This window comes from Lygodium microphyllum, chromosome 5 (genome assembly GCF_053477565.2).
Source record: "Lygodium microphyllum isolate KBCC chromosome 5, Lygodium_microphyllum_v1.1.10, whole genome shotgun sequence".
Classification (NCBI taxonomy): Eukaryota; Viridiplantae; Streptophyta; class Polypodiopsida; order Schizaeales; family Lygodiaceae; genus Lygodium; species Lygodium microphyllum.
In genome coordinates this window covers 120,481,512-120,498,576 of record NC_141139.1, presented here as the reverse complement: position 1 = coordinate 120,498,576, position 17,065 = coordinate 120,481,512, and the positions used below count along the sequence as shown (strand labels likewise).

General features: G+C 45.7%; 1 protein-coding gene across 1 annotated transcript; it reads left to right on the top strand.

Annotated features, from left to right (window-relative positions):
• Nucleotides 1-1,103: 1,103 nt before the first annotated feature.
• LOC148036336 (F-box protein At1g67340-like) lies at nt 1,104-4,567 on the top strand. Its single transcript, XM_087678334.1, has 3 exons — nt 1,104-1,895; nt 2,025-2,187; nt 2,940-4,567. Exons 1-3 carry the CDS (start codon nt 1,495-1,497, stop codon nt 3,846-3,848), a joined length of 1,473 nt encoding a protein of 490 aa, XP_087534460.1. The 5' UTR covers nt 1,104-1,494; the 3' UTR covers nt 3,849-4,567.
• Nucleotides 4,568-17,065: the final 12,498 nt, after the last annotated feature.

Sequence of the window (17,065 nt, the reverse complement as noted above, 5' to 3'; positions counted from 1 at the left end):
CAATTGTTTATGTGCTTGAAAGGCCATTCGCCACCTAGTTTAATCATTTTACATCAGGACATGTTTGTGTGGTGTGACTTATGAGGACTTGATTTTGTGCATTAAACATGTCTACTTTTGATGAAGTTGATGGGCATTAAAAACACTAATTTGTTCTTCTACTCATCCTCAAATCAAAGCAACACGTTGGGATGTGATGGTTTAAGGTCACTTATATGATAGAAGCAATTGAAAATAATAAGGGCTATGCACACACACTTAAGTGTATGTGTCTAATGAAGCACTTTGAATGATTACATTTTGACAATTCTTGCATCAACCCATTAATTTAAGCATTTCTATAGATAATACATAACAAGAAATAACTTATTAGACTTGTTCTTAGCTAACATTGGGCACTCTTTTAAGTATGTCAGATTGGATATACATTGCAATGGTTCAATGATGTCATGTTTGTTGAAAGGAGGATTATGACTTCACATTGGTTGTGAAAATAAGTCGGCAATGCTTGTACCAACCTATTAATTGAAGCAATTTTTGTAGATGATACATAACAAGCAACAACTTACTAGGCATGTTCTGGGACGCTCCTTTGAGCATGTTGGGTGGGATAACTAGGCTTGTACATTGCACTGGTTGAAGTATGTCATGTTTGTTGAAAGGAGGATTGAAGTGTACATCGGCTAAAGTTGTGCAATAAATTGGACATTGCTTGAACCTATTATATGTGTTAGACCGTAGGAAATAGGAGGACATTGGTTGTGCCTTATCGGAGAGAGAGAGAGAGAGAGAGAGAGTGAGTGAGAGAGAGAGAGAGTATATAAGTGGTTAAAATTGAGTTTTCTGATTGTCATTCCCATGGGGCACAAAAAGTAGCAAGGGGGGGGTGGTCATTGGTGGCACCCTCAATGATAGCGTGTCCACTAGGCATTCCTACCTCATCACACCATCCCCATCTCCACACACACAAAGCAAGGGAGGGAAGGGAGAGAGGGGGAGTGTTTCTTAAAAGCAAAATTGGATGCATGTTGGTTGGACATGATGATGAAGAGAGAGAGAGGGGAGAGGGGGAGAGTCTAGAGAGAGAGAGAGAGGGAGGAGAAATCAATCTCGTGTTTTGGCAGGAGGCGCGGCTCGTCTCCCATATAGCAAACCGCCAAATGTACTAGACCACCTGCACACCCCCCCCCCTACACACACACACACACACACACACACACACAGGCCCCCCCTCTCTCGATTTGTCTCTCATCACTACTCACCACCTACACATAATACAACACACACACACGCAGACAGACCAGAAGGAAGGGGAAGGAACAAAGTAGAGAGCTCACACCTATCGTCACCTTACCCCTCTCTCAATACATTCATTCATCAGCCTCCCCACACCCTCTCTCTCTCTCTCTCTTTCTCTCTCTCATATCATCTTCTCTTGCTTGCCTCCCCCCCCCTCCCCCTTGCCTGCCCTGCAGCCTCCCCTCGTAGACAGCCATGCGCACCCGCAGAGGCTGCTGCTACTGTTTCTCTTCTCCATCTAATAATTCATCATCGGCCATACCTTTATCCTCCAATTCTTTTTCATCTCCATCTCCTTCTCCTTCTTCGGCTGCAGCTCCTGCAGCTAATCTGTGCCGGAGACCCGAAAGAGCAGCAAAGCGTGCTCGCGTTAATCTTGAGCAGCATCCTCCGTTATCATCGTCATCGCTATCATCGCAATCATCATCACTATCGTCACCATTGTTATCGCCGTCGTCGAAGATTGCAGCGTGTGTTCATATTCAATATCGTCGCAACCCCTTCGAGTCTCTTCCTGACGACCTGCTCCTCTCCATCTTCACCTCGATTAGCTCCACAGCCTCCTCTCCGTCCGATCTCATAAGCCCAAGGCTAACGTATGCTTCTGTCTCTCTAATCTCTGTGTGATTCCTTTCGAAGGTAGCTTGATGTTCATCTCTCTGTCAATGTTTGCAATTGATGTAGGCTGTTCAATGTCTAACAGCTGTAATTTCAATATCTTTCAGGTGCAGGAAATTCAACTCCATAGTTACTCATCCCATTGTTCTGGCTAATGTCAGCCTGAAGGCATTGACAATAAAGGCCTCTCACTGGTCTGATGGCGCGTTCCGCTTCCTTTCGCATTGCGCGGAAGCTGGCAACATTGAAGCATGCTACACTCTTGGAATGGTTAGTGTTGACTGTGTATATGTGTGGGTGTGAGTGTTTGTCTCTCCACTTTTAGGGCATTTTGGGGTATTTACACACTTGATCATGGCATCCTTCTTTACATGATTACCATCTAATTTGTGCCTTTTGTCAAGCTTGGGTATCTCTCTCTTGAAGAAATCCCTTAGTCTTCTCTTCAAATGAGCTTGCTAGCATATGTTTTGTGTTTAACTCCTACTTTTAGACATCCAAGGCTGGCTTCTTTCATGCTCTTGATTTTCAGCCTTTGTTCAGTAGTTGCTATTAGCCATCCTTGACTGCGTTAATGCTGTTGGTATTTACACCTAGCACATGGAGTTTTGCCTGGCTTTTCACTCAACTGTTATTGATGCATACAGTTGCCCTCTGTTAAGTCGTTTTGAGATGGTCGTGGATCGCCTCTGCCTGAGAATAGATTCAACGTACACACCATTTTAGGGTATTCCATGCGATCTTACATGTGATGGCGCCCTTCTTTACACGATCAGCACCATTATCATGTCTTTTATATCGAGCCTTTCTTATCTTTTTCCCTAGCTTTCTCCTTCAATGAGCTCTTTTGCACGTGTCTTTCATTCCCTTGGTAATGGACACGAATAGATGGCCTCAGTGCTCGTGTCTCTCGTCTTTTGTCAATGGCGTAGGCTTGCTTCTCAGTCTCATTGTCACTTATACACATGTTCGCCTTGTTGATGATATTGGATTCAATTTTAAATCTTCCTTCTTACTCGCAGATCCAATTCTACTGCCTCCAAGAGCGAGAACAAGGCATCCTTCACCTGTCAAGGGCAGCCAAGGCCTCCCATGCTTGTGCACTGCATTCTCTAGCCGTGATCCAGTTCAATGGGAGTGGGGGCACCAGAAAGCACAAGAATCTCAAGGCCGGGGTGTCCTTCTGCATGAAGGCGGCTGCCCTCGGTCACATCGATGCGATGAGGGAGCTTGGGCATTGTCTGCAGGATGGCTATGGCATCCAGAGGAACATCCTTGAGGGACGCCGGCTCCTGTTAGAAGCAAATGCAAGGGAGGCAGCTGCGGCGATAACATCTAATCTCAAAATATCAAGCCAGACACTGCAAGTAACTGCAACCAAGATTGCTATAGGATGCTTCCATCATCGTTTCCTATATCAGCCATCTTTCAGTAAGCTGAACGATGCACAGAAGGCAGCCCTACAACAACATGTAGACTTCATACACAGGCATCCCATCTACAGATTTCTGCAGAGTGGGGGGTGCTCTTTGCTGAGTGACTTTGGGTGCAATGTGCCCCCTCCCAAGCTGCACATCTCACACCAATTCATGGTGGATTGGTACAACGAGCAGCCTCCTGAGGGTGGATTGAGGCTGTGTTCGCATGAGAACTGCGGCCGGCCTGAAACGAGGCGACACGAGTTCAGGCGCTGTTCGGCCTGCGGGAGTGTGAACTACTGCTCGAGGGCATGCCAGGCGTTGGATTGGAAGCTGAGACATAAGTTAGTGTGTGTGCCTGCTGTGAATTGGCAGAATAGGCAAGACAACAACGGTAACGAAAATGACGATGACAACAACAATGCCAATAGAAATGGCAATGGTGGCAACAATATGATCATAGGACTCAGAGGGGAATTGGATGAAGCCGAAGACACAGTAGAAGATTTCTGATAGTCCATCTGTGTCTGCCTCTTCTCTCTCCTCTGATCACTCACATGTTTTGCATGCAAAGAAAAGAAAATCTGCCTGATTTACAGCAACCATGTGGAGAGAGACCTTGAAGGACTCCCATAAGACCAAGACCCATTTTTCATCCAATATATCATCCCTTTGGCGAAATGCCAGTACTGCAAGGCTCTGTCTACAAGAGAGCCTGTGCACCCACATTACAATCATATTTTTATTGATCGACCTTTGCAACCGGCAAGCATAATTCTTTTCCCGAGACCTGCAGAGAGAGAGAGAGAGAGAGCTGTCAGTCCAGAAAACAAAACACACACACAGGATTTCTCAATCCTCTAGTCATTTTTGCTTTTCCCAAGAATAAAAAGCTATCAATTATTGTCTATATCGTGCCTGCCAACACCCAGACGACCCGTCAACTGTCTGTGTGCGCATTGGAATTTGGGAAAGGATCTTTGGGTGGAAAAACTCAAAATGGTATTGCCAAGTTTGCCAGGGAAAGAAACAGAGTTGCCAGTTTGTACCATAAACATATTTAATTGCAATTCAGATTATCTCTTCTTAAGATAAATAGACAGTCCAACAAGGTGATAAACCTGAAAGACCTCCCATGAAAAGATTTGAATCAATTTGATAATGGGTGGAAGTGGCTCCATTTCTAATTTGAAATGTATATCTTCTCTAGTACAAGATATAATTTTAGGTAATGTGTTCAGGTGCAAGGTTATATAATAGCTCTCCAAGTTAGTGCTCCAAGGATGCAAGTGTTTCTTGTGATGTTGCTATTTCTTGAAATTTCATTGGTTGAGCTAAGCGAAGTGCCATAAGTAAGGTGTTAGGTTGTGTGTTGTAGAATTACAAACTACTCCCCAAAGAATCCATGTTTCATCCACCATGGAACCCTTGTCCTTGAAAATGGCTTGCTTGAAGCTAATGAAGTTATAAAACTCCAAATTAAACACAAATTTCTTTAACTTGCGATATATTTGATTGACATGTCCATAGACCCAAAAGAGATGGAATGTGTCCACTTCCCTCCTTCCACAAAGACAATGTGGGCTGATATGCTTGCACTTGGTTGGCTATTCTACGCTTCAAGGAAAGCTTGTTGCATAAGACTCTCCACAACGTTGATTGAGGTGGAACGACGACATTGTCAACTATGCCCTTCTAACCCTCCACTTCCACACGCATAAAGCATTATTAGGGGATAAATTAAATTTACATTGTTGGTTTGGATTCCAAGTAGATGCTTTAGGAGTACTTTGGCATTGTAGTAAACCCTCCATCCATAAACTATGGTCATCACCTTGCTTTGGTACTCTGCAACAACTGACAATGTGTATATTCTTTAGCATTTCATTGCCTTGGGTGACAACTTTAAATACTTTGATAAGTTTTTCAATGGATTTGTTTTGATAAAGGAAAACAATGTTAGTACATCTCTTTCTCTCTCTCTCTCTTCCACTCGTGACTTAAGGAACTTACTTCTTTACATTATCATGGTACCCATATGTTGAATTGGCCAGAAAAGCATCTCTTTGTGGCAATATTAAACACTGTTTGGCTCTAATGAGATCTATAAGGGAAGGAATACAAGAAAATTACAAAACATAGATTTTAGATATTAAAAAAAACACACACCAAATAGTTCATTACATTTCATGGTATGCCATCACAAGGTAGCATACGGGATCTAAATTGCAATCTCTATACCATGGGCACGCATCCACAAGGGACTTTCTTTACTAGCTCAAGACCATGGTGAGCAAGGAGTCTATGATAAAAAACCTTGTTTTGTTGATCAAATGGAAGATTTACAAGAATTAAGATGAAAAATTAAATAAGAAATAAGTTTAACAAGCCATGTGATACCAAGAAAAGCATGCAAAAATTTCAAAGTATTATGACTTAACAAATATATGTTAAGATGGAGATCGTTGACCTCCTTCTAGAGGTCTACAAGTATTAGAATGTCCTCCTTATTAAACTAAATGGCCCTTAAATCCTACTATTGGTATGACATTCATAAAGGCATTACAACATCAAAGGAAAGATCAAGCATATCTAGTGCTTGATGGTAGTACTTATGCATAGTAATGTGCCTCATGAATCTCATTGATCTCATTAACATCATGAGGCTCCTCGGTTTCTGTCTCTTGTGACTCCCTTTTTTGTTAGATTGTTACCCTTTGACCATTTAGCCTTGTTTGGTGGGAATGTGAGGGTTCTCTTGTGATATCACTCATCTTCACCTTTCTGGTCCTTTTGAGGGGAGAAACTTTGAAAATTCCCTTCATTTTTCTATTCAAAATGCCATCTAAGCTCAAAATTTTCTCATATATGAATCTCAAAGGCATAAGGGATGTGAAGTCGCTTAATATGACCATAACTTTGTGTGCATGAGTTGTAAGAATGTATGCATCTTAGTAAAACTCGATCATAAAGTCTTCTGTAGCTTCATGCAGGAAATCCAGTGCTGACTTATACCAACAATAGTCCAAGCTTCTCTTGGATATATATTTAACAATCCTCATCAAAGGGATCTTGGAGATGGCGTACTCATGTTGGTCCATGATCCTCTTCAATTTCTTGAGGATGATCCTGGGATTTAGACAACATGAGGAGGAGGGGTGGGGGGGTTCCTTGAGATTTTGGACCCCCTCCCATCACATTGTGTAGCACCTCCCTCCTCCCCCCTCTTCCCCCACACCCCCTCTCCCCACTCTTTGTGCGACCTAAACAACTTGAGGGGGGAGGGGGATTCATCCAAATTTTTGACCCCCCTCTCCTTGTGTTGTGCAACATAAGTCCCCTCCACTCCCTGCCCCTCAAGACCTAAACAATGCAAAGGGGGATCATTGACATTTTGGATCCCTTTCCTCTTGCATTGTGCAAGTTAATCCCTCAAGAAGGGAATTACACAACATGATAGGAGGGGGTATCGAACAATGCGAGGGGGGTCATTGTTAACCTCAAATTGAGGTGGCAAAAAAATGAAGGAAAAACTAAAAAAAGAATGGAAAAAGAGCAAAGATGTAGAGGTGGCCTCTAAAGCTAAATTGAGGCAAAAAGAGCAATTTTAAAGGAAAGGTGCCTCAAAAACTCTAAAAACTCTTGTAAAAGAGCGCCAGGCTCCCTCCTGTGCCACTTGTAAAAGAATAGACGGGTATAGGCTTAGGGCATGAAGTAAGAAGAGGGAATTAGAAAAAGGGACCTTGCCACAATGGCCGGTCATGTGAAAAGGGATGGGTGCCCATGGGGTTTTAGGGTTTGTATATATAAAGTTCAAAAAGTGAATGGAAGCTCATTCTTTGGTGTGTGGCTAACAAGATTCCTCTGTTCTTCTCTTCTTCTCTTCATCTTGCTTGTGTGTGCTCTTGAGGGAGGGAGTGTGAGAGTGTGAGGGAGTGAGTGAGTGTGTGGAAGTGAGGGATCAAGAGGGTAAAGCTCTTCACCATCTCCTCTTCTCTCCTCTTCTCTCTTCTCTTCTCTTCTCTTGTCTCGCACGCGGCTATGGTGGATGGAGCTTGGAGATGGAGGAGGTTTGAGGATGCTTGAGCTAGCATCTAGGATCGTGGAGCTACCGGCTTGTGTGAAGGAGGAGGCAACTCATTTCGGCATTGAGGTAAGCTCACTACAACCTGAGAGGATCAACGGCGCGTCAGCTAGGTGAGAGATAGCCGTGAGAGCTTGCTTGGAACGCTTGAAGCATTAAGCAGTCCGTGGGTCTTGGCGGTTGAGCGAGAGCTCCCACATTTTGGTTTCGTTGTCGGGACCAACGAATTCAAGCTTGAGCACTCGCAAGCCTCATATCAAGCATCGAAGTAAGGGATTCATCTCGAAATCGGAGCTTGAGGTAGGTAGGAAGTTTGGGTTTTTTGATCTTCGAAACAAGTAAGTATTTTGGGTTATTTTGTTAGTTTGATGATTGGAAAAGATGGAGAAATAATTTCAGTTTTTTGCCTTCGACCTTTGTTGCATTTAGAGTAGGTTAGGATTAGGAAACTTGATAGGAAAAGCATAGGGTTTGTTGTTGTAAAACAGCGCAAAACAGGGCACAAGTCATGCAAAAATGGGAAAAAGAATGCTTGGGATGTTTAATGTCGGTGAATGAGTGATTGGGGACATCAAAAGCTTACCCGTGAAGGGATTTAAGAGCCAAGAGGTCAAGGAAGAGCTCATTTCAGACCCGGACATTGAGAGAGAGTGAGAGAGAGTGAGAGTGTGTTTCTAGCATCGATTCGATTCGACCTTGCCATTGGGGAGTTCTTCGCGCGATTCAGGTACATCAGGACCTCCCTGCTATGTATTTGTTGTGATTTGGAAGGCAGCGTGCTTGGTGGTTGTGCAAATCGTTATTTTCAACGAAATCATCCCCGACGCGGCCGTCGTCGCGCACGACTCGGTCCGTCTGAGTATCGGCAATTCTGGGCCGAGTCCCAGAATCGGCCCTTAGCCCACAATTCCATTCGGCCCACTCGGCCCAACTACACTCAGATGCCTTTCACTTGGCTCGTCGTCCGAGTGACTCTCTCGGACCACTTGATAGTTGGCCTACTCACTCTCGGCCACTCGGCCACTTGGCCCTCAGCCCATTCGGCCCTCGGCCACTCGAACACTTGGCCCTCGGCCCACTCGAACTAGTTTACTATTCGGTCCTTGGCCCACTCGGCCCAACCCCACTCGGACTAGTTATTATTTGGCCCTCGGCCTGTCCGAGTGAGTCTCCTTAGCCCACAATTCCATTTGGCCCTTGGCTCGGGCCCTCAGCCCGTCCAAGTGACACACTCGGCCCCTGCAATTTGGACAAGTTGGGCCGAGTTAGGGTTTTTCCGAATTCTTCGACAGCGTAAATCTTCGTGAGTCCTCCCTGACGCGTGGAACTCAGTTCTGGCGCAGGGAATAGGCAAATTTGTAGGACACTGTCACTTAGCAGCTCACGTAGGCTATTGCTAGACCTAGAGTCCTAGCGACATCCAGCTGAGCCTAAGACCCTGAAGAAACCTAAAATGGGCAAGACAACACAGTGAGAAACCCTAAAAACTGATAAGATGGTCAGACCTGGGTCAACAAGTCTATTAGGCCTAAAACAAAGTGAGAGAGTGTGTAAGCCACTTAGATACTTGTTTTCTACACTCACCCTGAATTTCCACACTTGAAGTACACTTAAGGACAACTGAAAGCCTGATTGAGCACAAGTACACGAGAAAGAACACACACATACTGAGTAGAGATAAATTGAGGATTGGATGCAATAAGTCAAGGAACTCACTCAGATAAACACCTCAAGGAACCCACCAATAGGAGAAGATCCCAAGACATAGATGGACAACCAAGGCACAGAGTAGAGCCATGTAAGTGGTACTAGAGAAGTGGATCTAACCAACTTGCTCAACCTGATTGACAGTTTAGTGGAGACGAGAACGCGATCATGTCAGAGGAAAGCTTAGACCGCAGACCAAACGAGGAACTCAACTTACGAGTTTTTTCCAGAGGCAATTCAGCAGCTGGTGAGCAGCTACGATGTGCACGCTAGGTATGAATACCACGATAGAGCAGCAGAGGCCATCATAATAGACTTGGAAGAGGAACGGAAGCTAGCCCACAAGGCGCTGCAAGGCATAGTGAAATACAACCAAGACCAGCATGCTAGGAGCTTAAGACAGAACACAAAATTGCGTGAGGTACAACAGGTACTAAACCTGACAGTTGGAAATTAGACCAATCATGAGAGAGCCCTGGGAGACTTGACATTGAGTGAGCTTCTCATGAAGCGACTACTCGACAACACAGTAGCGGAGTAGAGTGGCGTAGCACTAGCGACATCATTACTAGCAAGATTAGGAGCAAAACAAGGCTCTAAGGGCTAGTCTAAAATCCCAATTGTTGGAAAGCAACTCGACAAGTACCAACCCCAGGACGACCCATACGGCTTTGTAGAGCGATTCACGAGCAAGTCTACGAGGCCAATGGCCTCACCGACTTGACTCAATGCTCTCAAGCATTCGGGCTTTGCTTATACGACAAGGGTGGGACTTGGTACACAAGTTTAGATGCTAGAGAACAAGCGGACTTTAACGGCCTCAAAAACCTCTTCATCAAGAGATTCTCTGAGCTCGGATACTCTGACAATCTGCTAGTAAGACTGATGAATGTTAAGCAGAAAGAGAAAGAGGACATCCACGACTATGTCACCCACGTGAGGAGCCTCTTCAACAGAATCCCCATGGGCGAATGACCTATTGAAAGAGCTAGGGTGTTTGAAGAGGCCATTTGAGTAGACAACAGTTAAAAGAGCGGAGCTCCAGGAGCTTAAATTCAGAAGAGACCAACTCGTGGAGTTCAGAGAGAGCGTTAACCTCTAGTGAATGATCAATAGCCTAGGACAAAGGGAAAACCACTGAGACAAACCAAGACTTGGTTGAGGTAAAAATGGAGATAGCCAAACTGTAGGATATGTTGAGACGACCAACGCGCCCACACATCTAATGCGTGTACTGTGGCAAAAACCAGTTGTTGGTGGCCAAGTGTCAAGTCCCTAGGTCACGACCTTGCACTACTTGCGGTAGATTCAGTTACAATGTTGCGCATTGCATATTACCGAGAATACTCCTGTACTCACAATCCTATGGCCAGCCATATCTAGCGAGTAGACTCCAACATCTCTTTGGAAGGGGGGCCCCATTGGCCCTTCTAATGCATAACGACGTTAAACTGACTATTCCTAGAATGGACATAAACCCTACAAGCATACCTAGACTGCCTGGTCCCTACGTGACATCCACTGAGTGACACTCCAGTCCACTATGTGGAGGAGCCACATGAGGAAGAGACTTACGTATGCCCATACGTCTCACACGACGACGAGGGAAACACAGTCCTTATGGACTATCGACCAATACTGGTGATGGTGTTAGGAAGAGGCCGAGATAGAGGCCTATAAGGGCAGATGCATGATCCAATCATATGTTGGACTTGCGGTCATCCAGGGCACGTCTCATCACATTGTCCTGAAAGGGAGCAACCAAATAGAGATAAGGCAGACCTAAGGTGCCTTGAGTGCAGAATCACTCATCTCTTCATTGACATGCCATCTTGTCCCAAGTGAAAACCATCCTCAAGTTCAGCAGACATGCCATCTGTCCCATTGGTGTTTTTCAGCGAGAACCTTGATGGGGAGGCCACACCTATCCCATTGCATGTCATAATCCGAGCATAGACAAAGCAGGCCAGCATATTGTTGCCAGGTCCTAGCAACCTCGATGTAGCCTCGATTGGGAAGAAGAGCTGTAGACAGAGAAAGAAGAAACTTGAAGCTAAGAACACACTAAAAATCGAGAGTGCCACTACTCTGCCTACTAGAAAGAAGGTCACTAACGCGAAGGCAAAAACTTCAGCTCCTAAGATGGCCGAAAAGGGAAGTGCTAAGGTAGGGGAGTACCTGCGTACGAAGTGCCAACTAGAGGCTATCAAGAAAGTGAAGGAATGGGTAAAAGAGACCCAGGAGCACCTAAAAGATGCTGAGCCCATCCTAGAGGACGAGATCAAAGATCTCTCTAGCATAAGTATGCTAGTCTCACCCCCTTGACCAAAAGCGAGAGATGTGGCTGCGCCGCAAGTGGTACCGCTTAGGCAAAGCCTTGATGCTACAGGCTAGCAAATCAGTCATGACCATTGGCCAGGACAATCTGGAACAAGAGAAGGACAAGCAGCCAATGACCTCCTTACCATGCTAGTGACCACCCCTGTGACACTGAGCCTGGGGGACCTACTTAGACAGCATTTCACCCTATGGCAAGACCTGAAGCAGTGGGTTGAAGGATCACGAGAGCAAGCTGCCGCATACCTGCACGACCACAATACAGAGACACTAATACTGAGCCTGACGCTGCACCCTATGCCTAATTCCTTGCACGTTAATGCTTTCTAGGAAGGCACCGAGAGGCATACGGTCTTACCTGTCTTAGCCTTAGGTGACACAACTAGAAAGGGGATTGTAGACACAAGAGCGGGGGTTAGTGTATTGAGCCACGTAGTGCTTAAGACATGGGAAAACCCACCTATCGAGACCGCCAGGTTCAATGTCATGCTAGCAAATGGTATGAGAGTGAAACCAGCTGACGTACTTAAACTAGCCGGTGAAAATCACAGGCGTCCAATTCTCAATTGACTTTATAGTCATGAAGGGAGTGGACTACGATATCCTATTAGGTCGACCCTAGGTGTGCAATGCTAGAGTCATCGAAGATTGGGGTAATGGCTTAATCTTCCTTGTCAATAGAATGGAAGCTGTGAGGGTAGAGATGGACACGTGGAAGACCTCACCAGTCGACTTGGATGCCATCTCCGCAATGCTTAAAGGTAACGCTCACATCAAGAAGTCCTATGGGCCCTTGACCAAGTATATCCCTTGCACGGAGGATGAGTGAGACTGTATGCCTTGCTACGATCAACTTGCCATTCTTAGATCATGAGGCATACGAGCAAGCCATCAAGATAGTTGGCAGGTCAAAAGACACACCTTCCATACCAGTCTGCATGATGGTGGGAACCCTTTGTGGGCGACCTAAACCTATCACATTTCAAGTGCCAAATAACAAGAAGAAACTCCAAGAGATTCTGGAGTATTTGACTAGCAAGCTAGCTGGCAATCCAACAGCAAACTTCAAGCCACTCCAAGATCTGTTAGACGAACTAAGGTGGCAATGGACCAGGGTGCATGACTTAAACCTCATGTACAATTGCGCCCTAGTCTCTGATCAGAGACAAGAGATATACCAAAACCTAGGAGACGATGAGTAGTCGGATGAAGATGACTCCAATGATGAGTACGAAGATTTTCATTCTTTCAGTGAGTGACGAAAGTAAGGGTGAGATAGACACGGTGGAATATGACACTGAGGGATGTGAAATAGAACAGATAGAACAGACTCCAAGCCACAGAAAAAGGGTGTCGTTAAGATAGAACAAGGGGTCATGCGCATGGATTGTGACCGCACGTGGTTGAAACACATAGGAGCCATAGTTTTCGAACAAGCACGCCTAACCCAACCATGTACGATACCAGTGCTTAGAACAAAGTCACCCCCTGAGCTGCGACTGCTAGGAGAAACCACCTCTTCTAGTGAAAACGGTGAGTTTGATTCTGAGTTGGAAGTGAGCTTAGATAGTGACCCAGAAATACCTAGATCATCCAAGACCAGACGCACCAAGGGGAACCTACCCGTCCACTTGAGGCGCAAAGGTTGAAGGAAGAAAGGGAAAAATAGCCTAGGGTTACATAAACAGAAGAGCAAAGAAAGCCGCAGGATCTCCCGAAGAGATTTATGAAATTCAAGAAGGGTGACATGGTAGTAATCCTATTGGGTGCCAAATGCCAAGGGAAAATTAGTGAACCCATCAAGGGACTAGCCAAGGTCAAGGAGGTGAACCTAGCATAGGAGGGGGAGACACCTCGAGGGTCTTATTTGCCGATGACTTGACTGAGGAAGAGGAGACAAGTCTTGTTGCTCTCTTGCGAGAGTATATGGATGTGTTCGCATGGCCCTTAGAAAAAGTCAAGTGGGTAGATTTGAGTGTAGTGACTCATAACATACCCATGACGCCAGATGCAATGCCAGTCAAGCAATGACCGTATCCAATGAATCCAAAACACGCTCATGCAGTCAGAGAGGAGATTGACAAGCTGATGAGAGCAAGATTCATTTACGAAATCGAGCACACAGACTGGATGTTCCCCATAGTCATAGTGATGAATAAAAATGGAAAGATTAGTGTGCATCAACTATAAGAAGGTGAATACTGCCACTAAGAGAGACAACTAGCCATTGCCGTACACCAAACACATGCTCGAAAGAGTGGTGGGAAAAGAGGCCTACAGCTTTCTAGACGGGTTCTCTAGATACAATAAGGTGCAAGTGCATCTTGCTGACAGGTTGTTTACCGCAGCATAGAGGAACGAAAAATGGAGTAGAAGTGCGGGAAAAATGGAAGAAGGAGATAACCAAAAAGGCACAGGACAAAGGAAGGAAAAGACATCCTGGATGGAGTTCAGACCCTGAAAATTTGAATGACGGTGTCGCCTCGAGAAAAGAAAAGAGTAAAAGCGCACCATTAAATATGAATGACGGTGTCACCTCAAGAAAAGAAAAGAGTAAAAGCACGCCATTAAATATGAAGGCGCTCCCAAATCCTTGTAAAAAGAGCGCCGGGATCACTCCTATGCAAATTGTATGCATTAGTGGGAACAGGATAAGTTAGAATGGTGGGAAATAGGAAAAGAGGGCCTAGGCTAATGGCTGGCCATGTAAAAAGTGGGGATGATCGGACCAGCCTGTTCGATCGGGATAATCGGACCAACCTGTGCGATTCCCAGAATTGGATTTGTTCGTCCAATTCCGAGAATCGGACCAGTTCACCAGAGCTTGAATAGAAGGTTTTTAAACTTGTCCCACAATCCTGGCCACCTTGGTCACGTCTATGATCCCCCAGGGAACCCAGTTTAACCATAGAAGCTAGAGGCCAGACAGGATAGCCGAAGATTCACCTCAAACAACTAGACACTGGGCAGACCAAATTTGGAATTGGACGTGACGTTCGGTGACTAGCTAACCAACTAACCAACCCTGAAGCAGAATAGAGAATGCAGCAGGGTCTTTCAGTAAAACTTTAGATCAGCCAAAACCTGCGCTTAGAGCCACATTAGGCTACGCATGTAAGGGGTAGAGTGGAGTATGGATTGAGCATTTCATGCATCCTCACCTCACTTTTTGATTTCATCACCTAAGGTGCACTACAAGGAAAGGAAAATCCTGTTTTTGCACTGAGCACTAGAAAGCACGAAGCACAAGTTGTGGATAAGATTGACGACTGCTTCCAATAACAAGGAGCTCATCAGGAAACATAATAACATCAAGGAACCCACTGCTAGGAGAAGATCCCAAAACATAGATGGCTACTAGAAAGCTCCATCAGTAGGACCCTAAGAGGACAGGAAGATCCGGAAGGCGACAACATAGAGGATCGGACGCTACCGGAGTTACCCAAATTGATCGACGACCTTGTGGAGATGGAAGTGGGAGCAATGTTAGGATCACAAGGCGGACAAGGAGAGGACCAACTGGACTTGGGAGAATTCCCAGTCATAGTGTAGGAGTTAGTCAATGAGGATAACTTGTTGACTAGGATGGTAGTTCAAGGTAGGCCAGTAGAGGAAGTGGTAGCAACCCTAGAAGAGGAAAGAAAGGCTATCATAAGGGCACTAGATCACCTATAACCACGAGCAAAAGGCTAGGAAACTCCAACAAGATGTAGACATGTACGAGGCCTAGCGTGTGTGCTAGCCCTGGCTGGAGCAGCCAAAGTAGGACCAAATGCAGAGAGAGAGCGAGCAGTGGAGACTGACTTATCATTAAGTGAACTTATAGTTAGGCGGCTCATGGACAACATGTTTGCTAAGCAGAGCGCAACAGCCTTAGCCACAGCATTACTCTCGGGATTAGGGGTCACACAAGGGGCAATCTAGGATCCCTATAGTAGCAAAGCAACTAGACAAGTATGAACCTAGCAACGACCCATATAGCTTTGTGGAGCAGTTCAAACAAGTTTGCGAAGCAAACGGTCTCACGGACCTTGCACAACACTCTCAAGCTTTTGGGTTGTGTTTAGGTGATAAGGGGAGAATTTGGTATACTAGTCTAGTTGCAGCCGAGCGCACGAACTTTGCCCATCTTAAAGACCATTTTATCAAGAGGTTCTCTGAGGTAGGGTACTCTGACAACCTCATCGTCCAATTGATGAATGTTAGTCAGAGGGAAAAGGAGGACGTAAGAGACTACATCACTCATGTGCGCAGCCTCTTCAAGAGGATCCCGGCCAATGAACGACCTACCGAGAAGGCTGTGTCTATAGTGTTTATAAATGGAATCCAAAGCGAGGAGCTCTACAAGGCCTTGGCTAGTAACTCCACCCTACACAGAGATGTGTTAGCTAGGGTTTTTGAAGAGGCAATAAGGGTGGACAATTAGCTTAGGGAGCGAAGCATGAGGAACTCCAGTAGGGACAGTATAAGCTAGAGAGCTTCAGAACAGACAATGGCATTGGGAGAGAGAGAGAACTCTAGCATATGGGATAAGGGAAAGGGTGTTGACCAAGGCCAGGACCTGGCTGAGGTAAGAATGGAGCTTGCACGATTGCAAGAACAAATAAGGAAGCCTGCGCGGACTCACGTGTAGTGTATACACTGTAGTGGAAACCACCTCCTAGGTGAGTGTCAAGATCCTAGATTTAGGCCGTGTTCGAACTGTGGTAGGTTTGATCATGACGCATTGCATTGCAGATTGCCCAGGAGGTTCCCATATGCATAACAATACAACCCTCCATACTTAGGCAACAGACCCTCTAACTTCTTTGGCAGGGGAGCCCAGTTGGCGTTTCCAGCACCAAATGACACGAGACCAGCCATTCCTAGGCTAGAGATGAACCCAACAGGCATACCCAGACCACCAGGACCCTATGTAACCCAACCACCGAGTGACGCTCCTGTTCACTATGTGGAAGAACCTAGTGAAGAGGAAAGCTATGTGAACCCATACATCTCCTATGACGAGGAAGGCAATCCAGTCTTGATGGACTATTGACCGGTACCGGTGATGGTGTTGGGCAGAGGAAGAGGTAGAGGCTTTGGAGGATCAAGCCAAGATCCAATCTCATGCTAGACTTGCGGTCACCCATGCCATTTTTCATCACGCTGCCCAGAAAGGGAACAGGAAAACCAGGACAAAGCTAACCTTCGATGCGCCGAGTGTGGGATCACACACCTATTTCCTGATTGCCCTGGATGGAAACCATCAGCCAGTTCTGCCAATGTGCCCTCCGTGCCCTTGGGACTATTCGGTGTGGAGACCTTTTGGCGGGGAGGATACGCCCATCCCACTACATGTCATGATGCGAGCACAAACAAAACGAACATGCATCTCGTTGTCTGGGCCAAGTAACTTGGATGCAGCCTGTTGGGAAAGAAAAGCTAGAGGAGAGGGAGAAAGAGAGCAGTTGCAAAGATTACCCTTAAGACTAAGGAACCTACAACCTTAGTGGTAGGAAAGGGGGTCACTGATGCCGAGGCAGAGACTTCAGCTCCTAAGATAGCAGAACTAGGGAGTGCCAAGGTAGGGGAATACCCCCATCCGAGATGACAACTCGAG

What these genes read in the sequence shown, in the direction of transcription:
- LOC148036336 (XM_087678334.1), top strand. Translation starts at nt 1,495, where the DNA reads ATGCGCACCCGCAGAGGCTGCTGCTACTGTTTCTCTTCTCCATCTAAT. An exon ending in CTCATAAGCCCAAGGCTAAC is followed by an intron (nt 1,896 to 2,024) that starts GTATGCTTCTGT and finishes AATATCTTTCAG; the next exon opens with GTGCAGGAAATTCAACTCCA. An exon ending in CATGCTACACTCTTGGAATG is followed by an intron (nt 2,188 to 2,939) that starts GTTAGTGTTGAC and finishes TCTTACTCGCAG; the next exon opens with ATCCAATTCTACTGCCTCCA.